The 22,928-nt window shown below is 54.5% G+C and overlaps 1 protein-coding gene across 1 annotated transcript in view; it reads right to left on the bottom strand.

Annotated features, from left to right (window-relative positions):
* Window positions 1–1,295: 1,295 nt before the first annotated feature.
* INTS3 (integrator complex subunit 3) overlaps window positions 1,296–22,928 on the bottom strand; it is a 36,844-nt gene continuing 15,211 nt past the window's right edge. The window contains exons 7-30 of the mRNA XM_063316621.1: window positions 20,347–20,491; window positions 19,538–19,667; window positions 17,832–17,929; window positions 17,097–17,288; window positions 16,581–16,668; window positions 16,263–16,342; window positions 16,054–16,145; window positions 15,596–15,702; window positions 15,134–15,253; window positions 14,408–14,525; window positions 12,344–12,398; window positions 11,937–12,040; window positions 11,549–11,593; window positions 10,994–11,113; window positions 10,630–10,783; window positions 8,529–8,597; window positions 7,185–7,260; window positions 6,822–6,935; window positions 6,448–6,496; window positions 5,437–5,604; window positions 3,908–4,008; window positions 2,828–2,900; window positions 2,580–2,736; window positions 1,296–2,191 (exon numbers count right to left, since the gene is read on the bottom strand). Coding sequence (XP_063172691.1) covers window positions 2,114–2,191; window positions 2,580–2,736; window positions 2,828–2,900; window positions 3,908–4,008; window positions 5,437–5,604; window positions 6,448–6,496; window positions 6,822–6,935; window positions 7,185–7,260; window positions 8,529–8,597; window positions 10,630–10,783; window positions 10,994–11,113; window positions 11,549–11,593; window positions 11,937–12,040; window positions 12,344–12,398; window positions 14,408–14,525; window positions 15,134–15,253; window positions 15,596–15,702; window positions 16,054–16,145; window positions 16,263–16,342; window positions 16,581–16,668; window positions 17,097–17,288; window positions 17,832–17,929; window positions 19,538–19,667; window positions 20,347–20,491 — 2,533 coding nt within the window. The 3' untranslated portion in view covers window positions 1,296–2,113. The remainder of the gene's footprint in view (window positions 2,192–2,579; window positions 2,737–2,827; window positions 2,901–3,907; window positions 4,009–5,436; window positions 5,605–6,447; window positions 6,497–6,821; window positions 6,936–7,184; window positions 7,261–8,528; window positions 8,598–10,629; window positions 10,784–10,993; window positions 11,114–11,548; window positions 11,594–11,936; window positions 12,041–12,343; window positions 12,399–14,407; window positions 14,526–15,133; window positions 15,254–15,595; window positions 15,703–16,053; window positions 16,146–16,262; window positions 16,343–16,580; window positions 16,669–17,096; window positions 17,289–17,831; window positions 17,930–19,537; window positions 19,668–20,346; window positions 20,492–22,928) is intronic.

The raw sequence follows: 22,928 nt of genomic DNA on the forward strand, positions 1-22,928 counted from the left end.
CTTAACAACCGCAAATCGGGACCAGAATTTCCATCGCTAAGCAAAGCAGTCACTAAGCGAACCCAACCTGATTTCATGACCTTTTTTGCAGCGGCTGCTAAGCAAACCACGTGGTCGTTAAGTGAGTCATGCAGTGCCCGGTTGATTTTGCTTGCCATGGGACGCTGCAACAGTCATAAATGTGAACTGGTTGCCAAGCGGCCAAATCACGATCCCGTGACCACGAGGATGCTGTGACGGTTGTAAGTGTAAAGACCAGCCACAAGCTGGTCTTTTCAGCACCCAAGTTTGAAGTGTCACTAAACAAATGGCTGTTAAGCGAGGACTACCTGAACAGCCGCTGGGCTAAACAAGAACAAACCTTAAAGTGATGTTGGTTAGGATGGGGGGGAGGGTTCAGCCTTGCAACAGAACCAAATGTTCTGCAAAGCTAGATTGGCCCCGGGGGAAATCTTGCAAATAAAACACTAGAAGCGATTGATAGTTTAGGGGTAGACTGCCTCTGATGCTAGGTGCTCCATTGATCTCGCCAACTTAGAGCTGTTCCCCAAAAGAGGCAGCCGATCTCAAAGGCCTGAGTTATGCCTCTTATTGGATGGCTGTTAATGTCGCTACGTCCTGTAATTATTAGTAAGCTGGGTTCTCTACAAATCAGCGCCGTTGGCTTCTTTCCCGCAGGGACAGACCTGGAACGTGGCAGTTGGCCTGCACTTCTACTAAGGAATTTTCTCTGTCTAGGACTGCAAATTCACCCCAACAGCGCTTCGCTAGACCGCTCGCCAGCCACTTACAAGATCCCCCTTTTCTTTCCTTCCCAAAAGGTGCACATTTTTTTTCTAATCTGGATTGACTTCCCCAGTTTGATCGCGGTTTCCAACGATGGCTCGTGAAACCTTTCCGGTGGGACTAAGCCCGAGGAGACTGAACTGAATCCTAAGGGAGCCTGTTAAGTTTATTCATTGCCCCCCCGGCAATATTGCTTTTACCTTGATAGCAACATCGTCAATCTGCCCCTTCACTTTTCCCCTTTTGAAAAGACGGTCGCACAGCCAGTTCAATTCATCTTGGGACAGCCGCAGCAGCCCTCAAGCGGTTGCGAAAGAAACAGAAATGGAGCTGAACTAATGATGAAATAATAATAGTAATAATGATAATGATAATGATAATAATAATGATGATGATGATGATGAAAAAAATACCACCAAGCAAAACTCAAAAGGATTTTTTTTTTTTAAAAGGACATCCCACCCGTTTCCAGCCCAGCCTGGTCCACAAACACAAGACGAACCCGGTGGTTTTTACAAAAAAACAAGTTGCCAGTTTTTATTGTCTCTTTTAAAAACCACTTAAAAATGATAATCTCTTGCGGAGCAGACGGGGCATTAAAAATAGGGCTATCTCATTCGCTTCTCCTTCCTCGGCCCGGTTCCTCGGTTCTTCTCAATGGATTTGGGGGCAGGGGCAACCCGATGCGTCGGGAAGGCGGTCAAGGGTCACGAGTTGCACCCGCGAGGCTGGTTTTCTGAGGCCGTGGCGGGGATGGGGGCACTTGGGGGCAACTCGGCTGGTCATCCGCGGCTCAAAGGAAGTGCTGCAGCCGGGCAGGGGAGGGGAGAGCCGGACGCAAGAACGAAACCGACCGGATCTTCGCCCCTTTATTTGGAACCCAGCACGACGTTTGGAAACAATCTGGGGATAGCAGGAAACGCCTGGCCTGGCTGGGGAGACCCCCCCCCCAAGGCCACCCCCGGGTTTTCCTTAGGAGAAGCACCCAGCTGGGGAGCGCAGAAGTTCACACCGTTTATTTACATTTCCGAAACAGGAGAGAGGCGGGTTCCTCTTCTCGTTCTGTGTGCAAAAGCCAGCCGGCAGGCCCGGCGAGGGTGCGATGCCCAGGGGCAGAGTGCCGCTGCTGTGGCAGGGCGCGAGCCCGCCCGGGGGAGCCACCTCCCGTCCAGCATTGCTCCGAGGTTCGTCCTCGCCGGCGGTTGCACCCGCCCGACTGGGCCAGGCCGGATCCGATCCGGGCCTCGGCAGCCCCTCGCCCCGAGGCAGAGCGGTGGCAAGGGGGGGATGCAGCGGTGGGCCATGCCGCAGGGGCCCCCCGCCCCTCTCAGTCGCTGTCTGAGCCAACGGCCGAGGACCCTTTCCGTTTCCGCTTGGTTGGCTTTGGCTTGGCGTCTTCCTCCTCCTACGGGGCAGAGAAAAGGCCGGTATGGGCTGGATCGAAGGGGTCCACGCGGCACCCCCTTCCCCAAAGTCCAATGTCCGCGAAAGAGCCAACCCAGGGTGCTCAGGTGAAGCCAGGGAAAGACCCAGCATCCTTCCGCAAACGGGGGCGTCGGGGATGATGGGAGCTGATGTCCAAGACCCTCGGAGAGGGCCAGATGGGAACCCCCCACCCGTCCCCCAGGCTGTCTTCCCCAACTCACTTCTCTTCCGAGGGGCTCCGCATCTTGGGTCACCAAGCCGAAGGTCCCCTCTCCCGCGCCCCCGCCCCAGCCCCACGCCGCCACCCGTGGCCCTGCACCCCTCGGCCAGGGGGGGGTCTCCGGAGGCCCCCGCTGCCCTCGGCTCACCGAAGCACTGCTGGAGGCCGACTCCTCCTCGTTGGCCGGCTGCTGGGCCGCGTTCTTGCGGCTGCGGGGGCTCGACGCGGCGGCCTTCCGGCGGCTCTTGGGGACCTTGCTGGAGGAGTCTTCGTACTCCTCGGCCAGGGAGAAGAGGTCGCTGAACCTGGACGGGGAGAGGGACACCTGGGTCAGGCCTCCCCAGACCCGCCCCGGGCCTGCTCCGCTGGGGGAGCGCGCGAAAAGCGCTTACTCACTTCATCTTGTGGGCTTCGTCGCAGCTGCACTGGACGTGCTGCAAGGACTGGAGGATCGGGGGCTGGCTGAAAACTACAAGGAGAGCGAAGGTCACGGGGGGGGGACGCCAGGGCGTTCCTGCCATTAACCCCCCCAGGGAGGAAAAGGATGGAATTGCAGAAAATCCCTCTGGAACATCATCCCGCTCCGTCACCACCACCCCGAGATCTGCATGGCTGGTGATGTCCAGAAAGTCCCTGGAAACCCGGCTGTCCTCCCAGGCCTTGCGGTGGGGCCGTTCTCAGACCCCCGCCCAGCATTTTTTAACTGGCTGTGTAGTTGCCCTCTTACACGCATCAAATCTGAGTTCTTCGACTCCCGTTTCTTGCTCTGCGAGCTGCAGGCCGCCCAGAGCCATCCGGCCTCGGGATTACAACAGCAAGCAAGCTCCAGGGAATCTTAGTCCCGGCTTTGAAAGGAAAACACTCTAGTCCTCATGAGGGGGCTGTGGAAGCGGAGGAATTTTTTGGTCTGGTGGACCCCTTTTTTTTGGGGGGGGGGTGTCTTATCACTGCCACCTTGTCCCACTGCTCACTGGCGGAAACCTGGAGGCTAAATTTAGCGTTATCTAGGGGGAGTGGGAGGGGGCTCACTGGCAAAGGATCCAGGTTTAAACTGGGCCACTCCCTGTCCCCAAAGAAAAGGTTCCCCAAAGCCTTGCGTGAACTGTTTGCCAGTGGAACTGGCTGCCACATGAAGCGGGGGGCTCTCCTTCACTGGCGGCCTTCCGGGACTGGGTGGTCAGATGTCAGAGATACGGAACTGGGGTTGGACTGGATGACCTCTCAAGTTCCTCCCAACTCTACGACTCTATGACTCTCCCGAGACAGCCGTGACCCATCCCGGTAAGTCACGCCCCCAGGGGTTGCTGAACTACAACTCCCAGCATCCCTCCCTCCATCGGTGGTTCTCGCTAGGGCTGCTGGGAACTGAAGTTTACTGCACGGCAGGCCCTTTCTCCAAGGTCAGACATCTCCCTAATTTCCGCCGGGGGGGGGTGTCACGTTGAAACCGAGGCCCGGGCGGGGGGCTCGACCTACAGCTTTGCTTGGTGTTGGTCAGATTCAGGCGCAAATTATCAAGGTGTTCCAAAATCTGCTCCAAGGTCAGCTGGGCGAGCTTGCTGCTCGAGCTGCGCAGGCTGAAAGCAGAGGGAGAGACGTGTTACGATTTTAGCATCGCCCCTTCCTTGCTTCCCCCCCACAGCTTCCTGATTTTTTTCTTTTTTTTTAAATACATACGATTTTTATTAAAAGAAATTTTTAAAAGAATAAAAACAATACAAATTAGAAAGGAGAGGAGAGGAGAGGAGAGGAATAAGGGGGGGGGGAAAGTACAAAGAAAGAAGTAGAGAAAAGAAAAAAGAAAAGAAGAAAAGAGAAGAAAAAGTTATAAAGCAGCAGCAGCAGCTCCCAGTCTTCTTAACAGCAGCTGCAAGTACGTTTATATTTTACCCTGTCTCTCTGAGGTTACAACGTAATTCCTGATTTTTTCCCCCCAAAGGCCAAGTATCTAGTCCTCAAGAAGGCATGCATTTAAAATGATGCACCCCCTGCGAACAAGACTAGGGACAGAGGGGAACGAAGCACAGGCACGCAACGGAGTCGAAAGAGACCAAGATGGAGCTGCAGACCAGAAAAAGGTTTACCGCCAGATGTCCTTGCTGTTCTGTTGCTGGAAACGAAGCGCAGACCTGCCAGACCGAGCGACTCCACGCCTGGGGCCTGCCCCCCCCCCGTGTCTGTCCAGCTGGAGATTGGCTCCCTGGCGCTTGGAGAAATTTCTTTGCAAAGGGGAGGGAGCCTGGGAAACTCCCTCGAAGCTTGCTTGGGCATTTCTTGTTTTTCCCACACTGAAGGAATTATACCTCTGGAGGTGACCCACACCCCCCCTTCATCTGGAGCCTGGAAGCGCTGAGCACTGTCGTCATATTAATCACCCCCCCAAATATATATATATATATATATATAAACGCCTCGCCTTTGAAATCTGTCGGGGTCCCTTCCTTCCACTGGCGCTGCTGAAAAGCGAAGCTGGGCACCGGAGTCCTCCAGGCCGTCAAAAAGATAAAAGTCTCTTCCCAGCTCCACAATTCGGGGAAGAGCCAAATTTTGTCTGTCACTCACAGCTCCAGGTTCAAAGGGGGGAGGGGGGAGGGGGAAGCACCCCATTTGCATGTGCGTGCATGCAGAGAGAAGCATTTTTTCCCCCTGCAAGTAGAGCAGGGAAGGGCTGGGATTCCTCTGATGTAATTTTAAAAATCCAGAAAAATTAACCCGCTTCGCTTTATAAGTGGGTAGGCCTGCTGGCCTTCATCCTTATTTATTGGATTTATACCCCTCTTTCCTGCTCTTTCCTATCTAAGGTCTTCCCCGCTTGGCTTTTTAATCCTTGCATGCGGAAATCTAGCTTCTGAGACTCTGCTTGGCCTCCTTTCTTCGCGTGCTAAGTTTCTAGGGGCGGGGAGCTGTGTCTTCGGAGGGTTGTTCTGAACTGCATGCATGAAGCCCAGCCTACAAGAAGGGATGCTATTTGGAAAAAGGATTTTAAATGCCCGATTCTACCTCACCTTTGGCGTTTCCGGGGCAGGCTATTATTCTTGATCAGCAGAGACTTGATGTGCTCTATTAAGTGATTCTCGTGTTTGATGCACCAGTGCCGGAGAATGCTCGTGGTGAACTGGTCGTCCGGATGACACGGCCGGCTCAGCACCATTTTCACCATTTCTTCTGTCGGCCTGTGGCAAATTATGGCTTTGGTTATAGTTTTCAAACCCAAGGAACAAGCAGATGGGGATAGAAGTGGGGGAGAGGGGGAAAAAACCTCTAATAAGACAATCTTAGGTTTAAAGCTCCACCCTCTTCCCCATTTAGCCACGTCTTCCATCTCTGTCCATACCTCATCATGAAAGGAGCCGATATGCTTTTCACCCTCCTCTGCTTTCTCCTTTCATTGCATCTCTAACATTCCTCTGGGCGTGCCTCCTAGCATCAGCCTGTTTTCCGTTAACTCCTGGAATTTCCCCCAGTGACATCCCTCCAACCATCCATCAACCTTCCCCAACAGGGAAGCCTGCAGGGTCCTGGGACTTCAATTCCCATAATCCCCAACCCTACCAGCAAGTGGGGGGGGGGACAACTTAACAACCTCTGCTATTTTGGTCCAAAAGCAGGGATGCAGAAAAAAAAACTTGGCCAGCACAATCGCCGACCACAAGGTGCATAAAAGAAATGGTAAAATTTAGCATGTTGGGCTGAAGAACCGGACCTAAAAGCTGTAGCTGAGCTGCGCAACACCTTAATCACTACACTGCAATAGATAGGCATCACGGCAGGGATGCAGCCCCAGAATGGTGAAAAGCACGCTGGCCTCTCCCCAAGACCATCTGGGAAGCAATTTCTGGGCGGCGCGTTGCAAAAAAACGCCAAGGGGCGAACACAGAAGGATGCGATTCTGCTTGCCGACATCCATTTCTTAACTACCAGAAGTCTCCATTCACTAGCAAAATGGATGCCTTGCCAGCCTGTGGTTTCTCCCCAGCTCCAGGAAGAACGGCAGGCAGAGGATTTCAGACACGTACTTTTCCCGTCTCAGCTGCAACAGTAAGCAGGAAAGGGCCTCAGGGTGTTCTGCAAGGGAAAAGCAAGTTTTTTTAAAAAAAAAATCCAGGCTCTGCACTACCTAGGCCAAGTCAGAGCTCAGAAATAAAAAGGTGTTCTTATGATGCTGGCTGTAAGGAAATGAAATAATAGTAAGAAAACCTGCATGCAGAAAAGCAGCATGTCAGGAAAGAGGAACGGAGAATGGAATCCTTGAGAGGCTAGCTATCCACATGCGTATTTCGGTACATGCACAGGTTTTGAAAAAAATCAAAGCAACGTAAGGATGCCACTGTTTTTTGCCCCCTTTCTGTGCCAGAGCCTAGTGGCTGGCGGGCATCCCTAACCAGCTCACCTTTGTACTTGAGGTGCTGCAGGATGGGGATGATGGTTTCCAAGGGAATGTTGTGTGCCAGAAAGAGCTGCCAGGTGCAGTACTGCTCAAAGGTCTCCCACTCCAGGCTTTGAACTGGGGAAAGAGACCCCCAGAAAGGAAGCCGGTTGCTGAAGACGCAACTCGTCCCAAAATACCCGGCTTCGTCTCTTGGTTCACCCCCCCCGCCGACCCCGCCCATCCGGGGGACTAGAACCACACTTCTTGGGCCAAGAGGGGGACCAAAGGATTCTGGGAGCTGTAGTCCAACACCTCCAAAGGCATCAAATCCCTTCCTCTGCCCCCTTGGAGAAAACGACGCTTTTCCGGCTGACCGCAACTCACTCAGGATATTTAGGACCGAGTCTTTACGAAACATCACCAAATTCCCCATCATGACGTGGCACACCAATTCCTGGAGCTGCAAAAAATAAATAAATAAAGGAAAGTAAATATATAATTAAGAGAAAGAAGAAAGAAAGAAAGAAAGAAAGAAAGAAAGAAAGAAAGAAAGAAAGAGGGGGGAAGGAAGGAAGGAAGGAAGGAAGGAAGGAAGGAAGGAAGGAAGGAAGGAAGGAAGGAAGGAGCAAGCACCAGTGGTAAGAACTTCGCAAGGAAGCCAAACCGTCAATGACGGTTCTACTGCCTTCGGCCAACGTTTCTGAGTTCATTCGTTTAACTACCCCGGTCTTTGACTGTAATTAAAATTGGGAGGAGAGGTGGGGAAACCAGGGGAGTTAGCAGACCCATATTTAAAATTATTGTGATTTGTCTCTGTGCGGAAAGTTAGCATGCCCAGGCAAACTTAAGGAAATCAGCCCTTAATCTGAGTGTCAGATGCACCAGGGAGATTTTATTTATTTATGTATTTACGTATGTACCTATTAAATTCATACACCGCCCCTATAAAAGCCACTCTACAATGCAACTTCTCTGGGGTTTTGGACCCAGGAATAACCCAGTTTTGCAAAGCCTCCGGACACCGGAAGCTCGAGAAAGATTTGCGTGAACCAAAATCTCTTTTTGGCCTTCGCTCCAATCCGGATTTGTAAAAGGAAACCAATCTCGTCTTCCTGGCCCTGATCAACGGGATTCTCCACAAGGAAGGTCTCCCAGAGCCGAGCCCGAGATTTGAAAACGCCCAGGAGAAATACGTTCTCCTCACCCCGATTCCCAACCAGGATAGCGACTGCCGTCGGCTTGGAAAAAACGAGGGGGGAAAGAGAGGGGGTTGAACGGGGACTCTCCACGGTGCATCAAAAGCTGGGCTATTCTTAGCCACGATAGTATCTCGAAGCCGGCCTGCCTGCCAAGGAAAACTCCGGGAGAGGGACCCAGACAGCCCAAATCAGGCGTGGGAAGAGGATGTTTGAGGCATAAGCGGGTTTGATATATGGGGGGAAATGGACAGGTTTATCTGCTAAGCCCCCCCACCTTCCGGCCGACTTGGGGGCTCTGAATTCTCCGGAGGCTCTGCTGGTGGAGACCAAACGGAGGAGAAAGGGCAGAACAGGAGGGGAAGAGAAAGGCCCTCTGCGCATGCTCAAAAGTCCTCCCTTCTTTCGTGTTTTCTAGGGTGCCGAAGTCTGACCCCATTCAGCCCCAAAGGATGACGGTTCCTCTCCGATGGCCTGACGGGAAGCCGCTCGGAAAGGAACTGTTCGCGTGGCGAGGCGGGGGGGGTCTTACCTGAGCCGAGTCGATGACGGCGACAATCATGTTTAACAGCTCCCCACTTCGGAGGGTCTCGTCGGGGAACTGGGAGGGGAGAGGAGGGAAGAGGAGAGTGACGGCAATGCCCACGGGATTTATGTCCGTTTGTCATAAATAAACCCTCAATCTCAGAAATTTGACACGGGGGGGGGGGGGCACAGGTGCTATTTCCTCATTTTGGAGACAAATTTTCTTATTTTCTTAGGAGGAGGAGGAGGAGGAGGAGGAGAAGACAAGAAGGGAGAAGTAAAGATGCGGGAGGAGGAGGAAGATGGTGGTCCAGGAGGAGGAGGAAAGGGGGAGGATGAAGGGGAAGAGGAAGAGGATTCAGGAAGAGGAGGAAGAGAGCACAGAGGAGGCACAGCAGCAGCAGCGTCATCAGAGGTTCAAGCGTGTGCCGGTCCCCCGGACTTGCGCCAGCAGTTGGCACCAAAGCCCAAGGCCGGGCTTCAGCGGGACAGAAACCCCAACCCTCAAAATCGAGACAACAGCTCAGGCGGGGAAGGGACAGACAGAGTGAAGAAGGGCCAGTAGCAATTTGGGGTTCCCCCCCACCCCCGGCTTTCCCTCCGAAGCTGATGGGACCAAAGGAAGTCCTTTTTTCGTCGGGGCAAGCTAAACAATCACAGGGGATTTGTCCCCCTCCCCACCAGCCTAATCCTCCCTTGTCTGGGAGTGGGGTAGGGGCGGGGTGGAGAGACCAAAAACAAAAGAAAAATCAAAGGAAGGTACTTTTTGGATTAAAATCCGTCCAAAGCAAGGTCCCTTGGAAGGGACTGACTCCAAAAGCCAAGGGGGTCATTTGTCCATTAAATTTACAAGAGGGACAAAGAGGACCGATGCTGCACATTTCAAGGACTTATGTCAAGCAGGAAAATGCTGCAGGGTTCCCCCCGCCCCGGGCTTTTTCTGCAAAATTCTAGCCCCCCACCGCCCCCCAGCTGACAGACCCGCCCAGGGGGCTTTTCAGGAGGAGGACAGCCCACCGAGAACGCCACAAAGCCGTGGATGTCCCTTCGTGGGCCGCCCCCAAGCAGTCAAACGTGTCCCCCCCACCCCTGCCCAGTGTGTCAGCTGGCTGAGCTATAGAAGCAATAAAACCTTTCATTAAAGACAAGAGCCGAAAGGCTGGCCGATGTAAGCCTCCCCCAGGCCGGGACGCGGCCAGCAACAGCCCCGCGTCTGTGAGCCAGATGTTATCGCTCCGCAGGGATGTGAGAAAAACAGCGTGGTGGGGGGGAGATGGGAGTAAGGATGCTGCTGGGGCGGGTGGGGGGAAGGCCATTATAATCCTCCTGTTTCTCCCTTGGGCTTGGCAGCTGGAGTGGATCCCCATTAACCAAACATTCCTGCAAGGTGACCTTTCCCTTTAATGAAATCCACTCGATGGGAGGACTGGGGGGGGGCGGGAGGGGGGTGGACATTTCTGCAAGCAGATCCCAGAAGCTGCAAACAAGGACCAACATCTGGTGGGAAGTTCAGCGACCCATCACCGCCTCTTGATTTCCAATACGGATTCTTCCTCCGGAGTCTCAACCAAACAGCCTACTGGCCACGCTTCAACCTTAAGAAAACCCTGATATGGGGGCCGCATCCCCGTTCGCCCTTCTTACGGGTGATAGGAGTATTTGTTGCAGCCCGGCCCCAACGCACAATGTGGAATGAGGGGGGTGGCGTGCAGCCAGAGCGGCGTCGCGCAAAACCCGTAAAGTCGAACGAGACTTGATGGCGTTGGTCTGAAGGCAAGGCTGAAGGTGGAGACTACCGTCTGAAGGCCCAGGGCACTTCGCTTCCTAGTCTGGCCCCCCCAAAAGTCCGCCCCCAAAATGCAGAGGCCCGTAATCCTGTTTGCCCCATTTCGCTCGCTTCCTCTGAACTCCCCTTCAAGGAGAGGGGATGGGGAGCTGAAAATGGGAATCTTGGGGCTCAAGGCCCTCTTCGGGCCCCAAAGCATAGGGTTGTGGTGGGAAAAAAGAGGTACATACCAAGCCATCATCATCACGATCATGCTCATCTCAATCCAACCTGGTTCCGTTGGGGAGTTTCCCAGCCCTCCACCCCACCAAAGGAGGCTCACCTCCGTGTAGATAGAAGGCGTGAGGTAGCAAAGGAGCCGTATGTCATCCTCCTGACAGGCCTTCATGTCCATCATCAAGCAGGTGTGCAGGTCCCCCAGCTGCGTTGCCTGGGCAAAGGACTCGTACAGGTTCATCTTGCCAGCCGCCGCTTTGCTAAAAAGGTGAAGCGTGGGGAGGAACCGTCAGCTCTCGTTCATACGCAAGCAGGGGGCGTCTGACCCGGGGCCAAATGCCTTTCGCGGGACTCTTGTGCAGCCGACGGCCGTGAGACCCGCGCTCTCCCCGTTTCGGACTGCAAGTCCTTCACCGCCAAACCACACAAGCGATGGAGGATTGAGCTCCCTCCTTCCGCAGCCCCCTCACCTGGCTTTTAAATAATAGAGAAGATGGTACCCAATCTTGGGCTGCTTCTGATACAGCTCTGAGAGAAGATCCAGAAGGACGGAGAAGCTGCTGTTATCTTCCTGCATCTGGCAGAGGTTCCTGAAACAGGATGGAGAAAGAGTAAAGTCTGTGCAGGTTCACACATGCCCATAAGCCCCTACACCAGGGTTTCTCAACCAGGGTTCTGCGAGAGCTCACTAGGGGTTCCCTGGGAGATCACGATCTATTTTAAAAAATTAGTTCAAATCCGGGCAACTTCACATTGAAGAGGTAAGTTTCATTCTTTATTTTCAGTTTAAGAACACTGGTTAACGCAGCTATACAGGCCTACCCATGAAACAAACAGAATAATTTTGCAACTTCTGGCCTCTATTTGAGCCTGACTGTGCAGGGGGTCCCCCAGGCCTGGAAAATATTTCAAGGGTTCCTCCAGAGTCGAGAAAAGCTGTCGTACACCTTGCGCCCCAGCAATTTCCCCCCACAGCTTCAGACAAAAAAGGAAGGCGGCAGACGGGAGGGGCGGCTGAGACGTACCTAAATATTAAGTAAAGAGGTTTACCCACAGATTCTTCCAGAGACCTGTACGGAAGTACAAGAAAGAGAGAGAATGCTTAGTTTACACATGCCGCAGAACCGACCTGCAATCTTTGTGGTTTTTGACTAGACTAGCCAGGTTTTCCCCTGGCTTATTCTCAGCAACATAAAGAGGACAATTTGGGGAAACAGGAGAGGGGAGGGGAGCTGGAGGGTGGCGTGCTAAGAGGGGGCTGCGTTCAGACATGCGGTCTTATAGACATCCGGCCTTCATTCGATCCTGATGCAGCTGGACCCAGAAGGGATTCTGGCTGGCATAACCGTCAGGCCTGTAACCGACGTGCACGGCAAGACAGAGGATCGATTCTTCCGCTCTCCATGCGCTTACTCTTCCGTGATTTCTTCCGGCAGAACCTCCCCACGGAAGTGAGCCTTGAACAGCTCCTGTAAGCAGGACGCGAGGACCGATAGCTGCTCCTGATCAAAATCCTCCTGGGGGAGAGGGGGACACAAGCAGTGAGCACGCAGAGCCCCTCGACAGTCCAGAGGGAAGGAATAGCATAGCAGGACTGGGGAACAAACCAAATAATAATAATAATAATAATAATAATAATAATGATGATGATGATGATGATGATGATGATGATGATAATGATGATAATGATATAATCCTAGGCAACATTGCAGGGGATTTACTTGGGGATTTACCTGCTCCTCTTCCCAGCCTCAAATTCACACACACACCCCAAAACCATCCAAAACCGTGCCGCGAAAATTCAGAAACCAGACCGTTACCTCCAAGACTTGATCCACAATTTCCTGCATGACTTCACACTGTGCTTCTGTATCGCTGCAACACGAGGGGGGGGGAAAGGAAATCCAAGTTAGAGAGAGGAAAAGATAAATGGGGGAAGGTAAGGGGGAGGGCCCTGGGGCTTTGTAAGTGGAGCAAGATGGGCAGCCCTGGCACACGAACCCTTTCCAAAAACAGCATGGAAGGCATTCGGAGGGATTCAAACACAGTTCTGCCTTGCCTACTGGATCAAAAGGACAGAGGGGTTTTTTGCTAGGAACGGAAGGCCCAGATTCAAACCTTCAGGAGCGGAGGCATCAGCCTCCAAGAATATTCCAAACCATCAACGTCCCTCTTACTATCAGACAAATTCAAAAGTCGTAAAACACCCTGCAGGCTTTAGGGGGCCGGAAAAACCAAAGAGCTTGCCCTTATTCCATCTACGGTGAGCATCAGTCTAATGAAGACACTGTCCTAAGACAGATTTTGGATTTTCTTTCTTCCTTCGGTCCAACACAGCTGCCCTGGCTCCATTCAAACAATACTTCTCCGTTTTCCAGTCCACAAAGGGAGGCCCAGCAAAGTGGGGGGGACTCCAGCCTCGAATTCCAGCCTTAGAAACGCCAAGTTTGTTTTTTAATGCAACTGCTGAGATGGCCTGAATAACTGTCCCCCTTAAAAAGTTGCCTTGGGAAATTTGGAGGGTGCAGGTATAAAGATATATGCATAAACACTCATATGTAATGCATTTTTTCTCACTGAGGCAGGAAATGCACGTCTTACAAAAATGCTCCATGCAGAAAGCGAGCCTGTTGGGAAGATCTCCCTGGAATGCTAGCTTTCTATCTGCAGGGAACTTTTCATCCATGCAGGATTTATTCCTGTAAAGTCCAGCAAAGTCTGTTTTACTCAGGAGGCGACCTTCAATATTACACAGCATTCTTCTCCACTCCTGGCCCCGAAGTCAGAAAATTCTTACACGGCCACACCAATTTTTGTCTCATTCGTGCAGGTTTTTTTTTTTTTTTTTTTTAAAGTCTCTTGCCATGGGACGGGTGTTTATTTGGGCGCGCTCAGCAGCCTGCCAACCCAGTCAGCTCTGAGTGCCGGCAACAGAGGGCATCCTGGTTTAATCGAGGCTGTTCACAAGCTTTCCCCTTCCTTGCCCCCACCCCCGCCCTCCCAAACTCTGGTTTGCAGGGCCTTTGGAAAAACAAACCCATTAAACGCGCTTAGTCATGACAGCCTCAATTGATGGAAGGCGTCGGGTCTAAAGGCCTCCCCGGAACGTAGAAAGTTGCAAAACTCTGATTGTGTGTGGCTCCGTTCCAGGGAAAGGGAATTGAGGTTTGCAAGGAACCGTGCGCAGGGCGAGGCTCTGGGGGAACAGCCCCTTTGCAATGCTGGTTGCATTTTTTTTTAGCCCTCCCAGCGTTGCCACGGTGGCTCTGGACAAGCCCCATGGGGGGGGGGGCGGCGAAATCCAGGGTTCGGGGGCTCAGCACTGTGGGGAGGAGATGATGGGAGGGGAGGGGGGTCTCTGCAAAAGGAATCTCAGCCTTGGCAAACCGCTTGGGGGCTCGCAAAGCCGGTTGTGAAAACCCGCAGCCTGGCACGCACGAGTCTCACCAACACTGGGTTTCCCAAGGGGACGGATGAAGAATAAGGTGGGGGTGAGTCAAGCCCGGCTCAGCGGTGCCACTGAGCGGTGCCTGCCCCCCCTTTCCCAAATTTTGGGCTCACCAACACACACACACACACACTCACAACACACACAGACACGAGTATCGCCCAAGATTTCTCTGTCATCAGCTGTGATTCCTAACCTCGACTGTGCGGGGGGTTGTAATCAAAAGCGTGGGACCCAATCCAAACCGCTCCCCCGCTGGGCCCCTGAAAGTAAAACCTCCCTATACAGGAGCAGCACTCTTAAGCCACGGGGATCAAGAAGCAGGGGGAAGGAGAATTACGCCCTGCCTTGGGACTTCCTGGGGGAGACCGGACCAGCCCCTGGAGGCCTGGAACTGGAGAAGGAGAAGAAGGGTGGACGCCGCACCCGTACACACCTCCCCTTCTGTAGCAGCAGGATTTTATCTTTCAGGGACTCGTCCAGCTGGACCAAGAATGGGGTGATGTCTATCGCGGCTTCTTTGATGGGGTGGAAACGGAATTCTCTCTTTTTCCCTGCGGGGAGAGAAGAAAAACAGTCAGGCTCGGAGGCAGAGCTCACGCACGCACGCAGGGACAAGCCTGCTTTTGCTGATAAACCCTGATCCGCAAGATGGTCCCTCTGGCTGACCCCTCGGCCGTCCCTCCCTCTCGCCACGCCGCACCGTCAGCCCACGGCACCTTGAGAGCGTTCTTCCTCCCTTCCCCCTGAAACCAGGCAGGTTTTCAAGACTGGGCATATTTGTGCCTTTCTCCAAGCACGAGACGCCTTAAGCCAGCAGGGGCCGGAAGTTTCGGAAGGCTGGATCCTGCAACAGCTGAGGCCTCCCCATCAGCTATCCCGGTCCCCAATCTGAAGATTTAGCGCAATCCACAAAGCCCATAAAGTGTCACTTTTACGCAAGGGCTAAGGCCCACAATCAGGGTTAGCGCTACACAGGGTGAGCGCTACGCCCACTGGCATATTCGGGCAGAGGGAAACACGAGCAGCCGGCTGCGTTGCAGTCCTTCTTCCAAGCCGCTCGCACAGGGTCTGCTTTCTATGTGAAATTCTTCAGGGTGACCGCGATGCGTCGGGAAGGTGCGGACGAGAAGCGCTGCCAGGCCGCCCACATCTTCCTCACCTTTGCTGTTCAGGTCCTCCTCGTCGTCGCTGAAGGCGGCTTCCGCGTGGTCGTAACAGCTGTCGTCTCTGTCGGACATGTGGTTGTCTACCTCCGTGGCCGCAGGCTCCTCGACTTTGACTGTGGGGCGCAAGGCAGAGGCACATGGGTTCAGGGGAAGTCAGCTCTAGCGGGAAGGTTTTTCCCATGACCCACAAGGGCCGGATGAGGTGAGCGCAATGCTGATGGCCCACGAGGGACAGTCTCGGAGGCCGGGAGGGAGAAAACACTGGCCAAGCTCCTCCCGAGGGGCCCCTCTGGCCAGCAGAAGCCACGTGGGCACCGCTTTATGCCTCCTTTTGAATAGAAAGGATGAACACCGGGCCCCCCTCCCCAGGCTGGCTCCCAACAAGACCTCCCGCAGGAACTGTCTGGACCCTGGTCCACCGGTGGGCCGCTCCAAAACGCTCTGCCCCATCCTACCTTCGACCGGAGGCGAGGGGGAAGTGCAGAACTCTGGGAATTTCTCTCTTAGCATGGCCCGGAGTTCCCTGTCAAGCTTCGGATTATCAAAAAGAGGAGCGAGGTGCCTGCAAGGGAGGAAGGAGATGGGGGGGACGTTGACAAACACCCCTCGTAGACCTGCTTTCAAAAAGGCTTTCGGAGGGTCCCCAAACTCCCAACAGGCTAACACGCATATAGGCAGAACCAGGGCCAGGAGGCCTCAATATTCTCCAGACTTTCAGCAAGCGCCGCGATTATTCCCTTTTTAGGGAAGACTGGCATGTCTGCTTATCTGGGCAGGCCAGAAAGGGTCTCCTGCCACGAGCCGCGATGAGCGACCGAGTGTTGCTTCACCGGGCCCGGGGGAAACGTCCCCTGGCCAGGAAGAGGGTAGGCACGCCAGGTGGGAAGCCTGGCCCGAACGCCAAGCGCCTTACGCCAGGACTCGCTTCTCCACAATGTGGGTGAGGGAGTTGAAGACGCCTTGCCGGACGTGGGCCTCCAGAGCCGGGTAAAAGTTCGGAATGATCTGAAAGAGCAAAAAAAGTGGGCTGGGGGGGAGAGGAGAGGAGGGTGGGTCTGCTTGGCAAGCAGGGGGCCGCCCCGTCGGTCTTGGAAGCGGAGGGGGGTGGGGGGGCGGTCTCACCCGACACATGAAGTCCAAAAGGGTAGCCGTGATCGCCGGGTGGGGTTTCATGGAATGGTGCATGACGAGGATGGCGGGCTCTGCAAAAGCCAAGCGTCGCCGTTAGAAAGCCGACCCCCCCGACGTGGAAACGCTCAGCCGAGCGGCCCGCAGAGGGGACGGCGGAAGCTGCCGTGAGCAGACCGCAATTCACGTGCCCTGCCGGGTTCCAGAATCCACGCCTTTCCCTGGGCTGGCGCAGTCTGTTAAGTCCAACGAGGCCCATGCAACAAAAGGGGCGGGTAAGCACAGGGGGGTGGGGGGAAGATTGCAACGTACCGATATTCATGATGCTGTCCTTATCGGGGTTGAAGAAAAGCCAGTCGTAAAACAGGGCGAGTTTGGCGTTGGACGCGGCCACGTTGGACTGGAAGGGAAGCAAAGATGGGGAATGGGTCCACACCCCAAACGCAAAGGAGGTTCCCTGCTGTGCCTCTGCACGAGTCACTGTTCTGGCTTCCTTCCAATCGGTTTCTGACAAGGGCAAGCCGCTCCCTCCCCTCCGCAGGGATGCCGGGACAGTCGTGAGCGCGAGAACTGGCCACAAGTCGCTTTCCCCCAGCGCCGTCATAACTGGACGGCCGCTAAACGAACAGCCATAAGTCGAGGACTACCTGCACAGCGAATGGCTTTGAAGGGGAAGGGGAACTCAGCGGCATTCGGAACCGGAAACTGCCTGAGCCCGATTCCTCAGCGGTCTATGACCGCATCCTCATTTCACCGCAGCGCTTTAAAAAAAAGATTTTTTTTAAAAATAACAAAACGGCGACAACCCCCAAAGCGGGCCGGGCTTACCGTGCAGGTGGTGAGCAGCCACCCGATGATGGCCCAGCGCGGGAGGATATCCGAGCTCAGCACCTCGTTGGATGGGTGGACCACCCCACAGATGTAGCGGATGAGGTCGCAGCGCAGGGACTGGCTATCCGGGGTGGAGAGATACTGCCGCTGGAACCAATCCTGGTATCGCTTTTGTTGGCCAAAACGTACCTGGGAAAGGCAAGGGGGAAGCAGGCTCGGACCAGGTCCAGGCATCTGGACCCGCCTTGCCGCAACAGCCCAAGTTTGGTTCCTCGTGGCAGCCAGAAAAGATCAAAGTTGCATCTGCAAGACTTGGGCGCGAAGGGCGAAGGCACAGTCGCTACCGCGGATCCTGTGTTTCTAAAGAGGTTTTCTGTGCAGAGGGTCACCCCTGAGAAGGCCCAAAGCCAAATTTCTGTGCCAAAGGGAAGCACACAGATTTAAGACGGATTTTTAACTCTCCTCAGTCAACACCGTTCTTTGTTTTTGTAATCGATGAATCTGCCCAACGTTGAAGGCTGAATTTCCTTCCGAAAGTAAAAAAGCTGCAGGCTAATGCAGCCACAAGCCTCTCCGGAAACGTTCGCCCAACGACTTGGGTTAAGCGGCGTGAAGGTCTGTCGGTGGACCCCCGTTGTCCTTTATTTTCAAAACCGTTTGTGGAACGGTCTGTTGGAAGGTGCTTCCGAACAAGCCAGCAAAAAGCCCAAAACGAAAACGAAACCAGGTTACCCGAGACGTCATGAAAAGCAGCTTGGTCTCCATATCCGGGGTGAGGCGACACGCCAGGAATTTGCGGGACGTCCTGGACTGCAGAAGCTGCAACACCCCTGCAATGTGGGACAGAGATGGGAGATCAAAACCAACCAACCAAAAGGAAAAAAAAGAGATCAGAATTGCAGCAGGGCCCACAAATCTTAGGCAACCAGTCAGCGGAACAATCAAATTTCAGGAATATGGGACAAGTGTTTGCACAGGCAAAAAAATAATAATAATAAAATGAGGTAGATTCAGAAGGAAGGAAGGAGGGAGGGAGGAGCAAGCCAGAATCAATTTGCATAGCCCCTCCCACCAGGCAAAGGGGAGGAGCCTTTACCAGCATCTTAACCACCCCATTCTGGTACCTGGCATGGAAGGCCCCCCTCCAAATCGCTCTGGGGGAACCCAAAAGCTGCTTTCTGCACCCCGTGCCCTTGAGAGCATGCTGGCTGGGGAATTCTGGGAGTTGAAGTTCTAACATGTCTGGGGGAGGCAAGACTGAGCTAAGCATTCTGGGAGTGGAAGTTCCAATGTGGATGCCAGATTGAACTAAGAGGTTATGCCACAAGGTTCACTTAGGTAAGATAAGCCTTGAGGATGGGTCAGTAGGAAACAGGAGGTGTCCTATGGGAGGCAGCCACAGGAGCAGCAGGGGAGTATGGGTGATGAGATTCCAGAGGAGGGGACAACTGCAGACGTACACCCAGCAGGGGAATCAATTCCTCTTGCATCGTGATGCGCAGAGGACCGATTACAGCGGGGCGCTTTGAGACCGTCGACCCAAACCCTGCTCAGTGGCAGATGGGAAGATTTTAAATGGCCTTTTGGGAGCTGCCATTTCCAGCCCTTTGACAGTCAAGATCAAAGCGGGTTTCTCCCAGGCCAAGTTTTCTCGCACGTGGGAACCCGGTCTTGATCCACCGAGGCGGTTGCAACCTTCCCAGGCGGAAAACTCACCGCCCAGGATGAGGAATTCTGCACAGGTGTAGCAGCACCAAGGCCAGAGTGTCACCCACTCTAAATTCCAGGAGCTTCAAGCTGTGGGAACCCCCCTTCCCTTCCCTTCCCTTCTTTTCCCCTTCCCTTCCCTTCCTTTTTTCTTCCTTCCTTCCTCCCTTCCTCCCTTTTTTTCTTCCTTCCTTCCTTCCCTTTTCCCCTCCCCTTCCTTTTTTCTTCCCTCCTCCCTCCCTCCCTCCCCTTCCTTTTTCCTTCCTTCCTTCCTTCCTTCCTTCCTTCCTTCCTTCCTTCCTTCCTCCTTTTTTTCTTCCTTCCTTCCTTCCCCTTTCCCCTTCCCTTCCTTTTTTCTTCCTTCCTTCCTTCCCCTTTCTCCTTCCCTTCCCTTCCTTTTTTCTTCCTTCCTTTCTTCCCCTTTCCCCTTCCCTTCCCTTTTTTCCTCCCTCCCTCCCTCCCTCCCCTTCCCTGAGACCAGCCTTGCCAAGACTTCCCCTTTCCCCCCAACAACCGAATCATTGTTTTAGGCGGTCCTACTTGGATTTCCAGCATGAGGGATCAGAAACAAAGTTGAGAAGGAAGAGGGGCATCCGTGGGAAGAAAGAGGGGCTCGAGGGGTTCAGGTTGGGACGTTCAGGCCAGAACGAACACAGAGTGGACCTTTTGCCCATGAATGAGCTGGAGGTCCGGTCTCCCTCGGACCGAGCCCAGCAGCCTCCTCCGCCTACCTGTGAACTGGGGGCTCAGCACCTGCGGGTTATGGATGATGTCCTTCCAAAGCTGCTCGAACTCAGGGATCCTCGCAACGTTCTGCAGGAGCCGCACCAGATCTCGGCCGACCATGAAGCAATCCATAAACTTTGGGGGGGGTGGAGAGAGAAGAAAAAGTCACCAGCAGTCAAGGGAAGGGGAGAAGGCAGAAGGCCCACGTCGAAGCCTTGCTTTCAAAGGGTCATTCCACACCGCCTCCCCATCGCCCGATGCCAAGCGTGCCTTTGAAGATCTAAAGGCCCGGCGTGGCCGTCAAGAAGGCCACGCGGGCTTTTTGATGCTGCCAGACGGCTGCCGCTGTATAAATAAATAAGCCGTCAATTTTGAGGTCTCCCTCTTCTCTCCAGCTTCGAGGGGGCTCCTGAAGCCCAGCGGTCAAGGCTCTGGCCTTGGTCCTCGGCACACCCGTGTCCAACCGGAATGGCGACCCCAGTGGCGGTTTTCACGGCAAGGCTCTGATCCAGCCCACGGTGATGGTGCAATCAGGCCGGGCCAGCTGCCGGGGGTTCGAGCCATTTCTGGGCCCAATTTGCCCTTTCGGCCCAACTGCTGGAGTCATTTCCACCAAAGGATCGTGAGAGCGTGAGCGGGGGAAAGCCGCCAGGCTAGGACAGGCCCCTCGGGAAAGGGGAGCGAATTTGGGCAGTGGGCACCCCAGGCTCGGCCCTCCCAAACAGCAAGCCGGAGGAAATGCGGAAACTGGTGCCCGCAAGGAGGAAGGTTTAGCAGGAAGCATGGCTTAAGGCAAAGATTCTGGGTCTCCTACCCGATCCCGGAGCAGAGCAATGCAAAAATCCACTTCTTTCTGACGGAGCGCCTGCAGGGACGGCGAGCCGTGGTGGTCGACGATGAGGCGCAGGTAGGTGTACACCGACATAGCGATCAGCAGCGCGCTTTTGAGCACCCATTCCCTAGAGGGGAGGACCAACACCGCATTGCCTTCTGCCCGATGCCTGCGCGGACCCAAACGTCCTCGCGGGGCCTCCTCCGTGGTAGCCCCGATCCTACGGAACTGTCTCTAAAACCCCCCGGGAGGCTCTGCTTGTATTGGGAACAGCCCATGGTCCCATCTTTCAAGAAAAGCTGTGCTGGGCACTGTAGGTCTGGGAAAAAGACAGGCGCGAACCCTTCAAAAGCTCACAACGCGATTTGGGGGTAAGTCTGGCGGTTTGTGTGTGCTTTTTTTTCCCTCACAGCCGCAGCCCAGGATAACCAAGGAAGGACCTCGTGATGCCAAACTCCCTTCGTCGAGGGGAAGACGGGCCAGGCCAGGCCAGGATCGGTTTCTGGTTCGGAGAATAGCCCAGGCCCAGAAAAGGGGTCGGTGATGGAGTGAAGCGGCCCTTCCTTTTTGCAGCAGAGAGACAGGCAGAGAAAGGGGGGAAGGCTGTGTTTTCCAGCCCACGGGCAGGGCAGGGACTGATCTGACCAGGGTGGATGTGTGCCCGCCCAGACCGTGAGCAGGAGACGTGGGGAGGGAGGGTCAGGGGTCCAGCGAGATAGTAGCAGGGTTAGGGAACGGGAGGGCAAAGCCTGCGGACTTTGGGACTTTGGCATCTGGGGGAGCAAATGACGCAGCCGGCAGCCTTCAGGGTGCTGGGGAGGAGGTGGGTGGGGAGGTGCCAGGCCACCAACAGTGACAGAAGAGGGCCTGCAGCAGGGCAGGTTCCTCCCCAGCCCCTTGAGAACAGCCCTTCAGCGCTCCATCAACACACGCCTCCGCCAAGGGGCAGGGAGGCTGCTGAGTAATGCAGATCTCGGCCTCCCGTCTTTTTTGCGCCAGTAAAACTCTCTCCGTCCCCAAAGCTCATTTGCGGCTTCTCTGGCTGATGCCACGAATGAGAACGGTGCCTCAGAGGGTGGGCTGGGTTCCTCCCTCCCTCCCTCCCTCCTCTATCTTTTCCTTCCTTCCTTCCCTTTTCCTCCCTCCCTTCCTTCTCTCCTGTTTTGACACACCTCTCCTTCCTTCCTTCCTTCCTTCCTTCCTTCCTTCCTTCCTTCCTTCCTTCTCTTTCCCTCCCTCCCTCCTTCTTTCTCTATTTCCTGATGCACCTCTCCACAGACCAGCCTTACAGTCCAGGTGAAGCCTAAAAATTCAGGGAGATTAAAGACCTCTCCCTGCCTGGATGTTGGAAACAGCCAGTGAAGTACACCATGTTGGGGAAAACTTTCTGAAAAGGCATGCTCATCACTCTTATCCTCCCCAAATTTGTGAAACCTCCTCAGCTTCCTGCTAAACTGAAGTTACGCTGCTGGCTCATGTCATTCCCAACCAAACCATCTCCCAGCTTTTCTGCAACGGCCTCCTTCGCCCGCCACGGCCAGGCGAGCTTCTTACCACCCAGGCTAGCAACCAGCCAGCCTCATCACCTCAGCTTCGTCTAGCGAAAGAAACGCTCCGTCTGTTTTACGAAGAGGGGATTTTCAGGAGGGTATTTCACGTACCGCGTGGAAAGCGGCAGCTGGAAACAGCCAACATCCTGGTAAAAATTTTGCAAGCTTCAAAGCACTTTCCCGGCCCTCGAAATGCCCTTCGCCTCCCAGCGAGCGCTAGATGGCATTGTGGGGCCGGCTGGGGGAGCCGCAAGGAAGGCAAACAGCGGACAGCTCTTAAGAGCACCCCCCTTTTGCTGCTTCAACAGCCTGATTGTATTGCCACAGCAACAGCTGTTTTCAAAGGGAAATTGCTCCTGCCTTAACTAACGCTCTGCGACAAGAACATTAAGATTAGAAATGGCCAGGCTGCAGCGTGCCTGCTTCGGAGCAGTTCTGTTAGCCCCCAGGAAAAGCGGACCAAGACTGCTTAGAGCACCCAATGACCCAAATCAGAAGCCTGGAGAACAGGGCCTGACTCACAGACACGCACACACACCCCAAATTTAACGTCCTTTCAGCCAGCACTATCCTCCCGCTTTGGCTGGATTTTCAAGCCAGATTGTCCAAGGAGTCTCTGCAGCACAAATACTGCAGGGAGGCCCTTCCGATCTCCTTGTAGCTCAGTTTAGCCAGGACGCAAACCGCTTGTTCCGTGCGGTCCTGCAGCTTCGGCACGCCTTCGCGTGGAGAAACCGGCTCACCAAGGCGGAGGGCGAGCCCAGGTGCCTTCGCTCTGCCGTGGGCAGAGGGTAAAAACGCACGCACATTTCCAACCTGCCACCCCCAACCCCAGCCGGGCAGAAGCCGTCGAAACTGGCAAAACGCGTGCCCTGCGGTTAGCTGGACGGGGCCGCCTGGAAAAGCAGTCTGCCAGCTGAGGGCTACTAATGAGGAAATCCGGGAAGGGTAAAGGCAGGCGAAGAACGCGAAAAGGATTCAAGGAACTTGGGGGTCTGGGCTGGATAAGGCCAG

This window comes from Candoia aspera, chromosome 17, assembly GCF_035149785.1.
Source record: "Candoia aspera isolate rCanAsp1 chromosome 17, rCanAsp1.hap2, whole genome shotgun sequence".
NCBI classification, from domain to species: Eukaryota; Metazoa; Chordata; class Lepidosauria; order Squamata; family Boidae; genus Candoia; species Candoia aspera.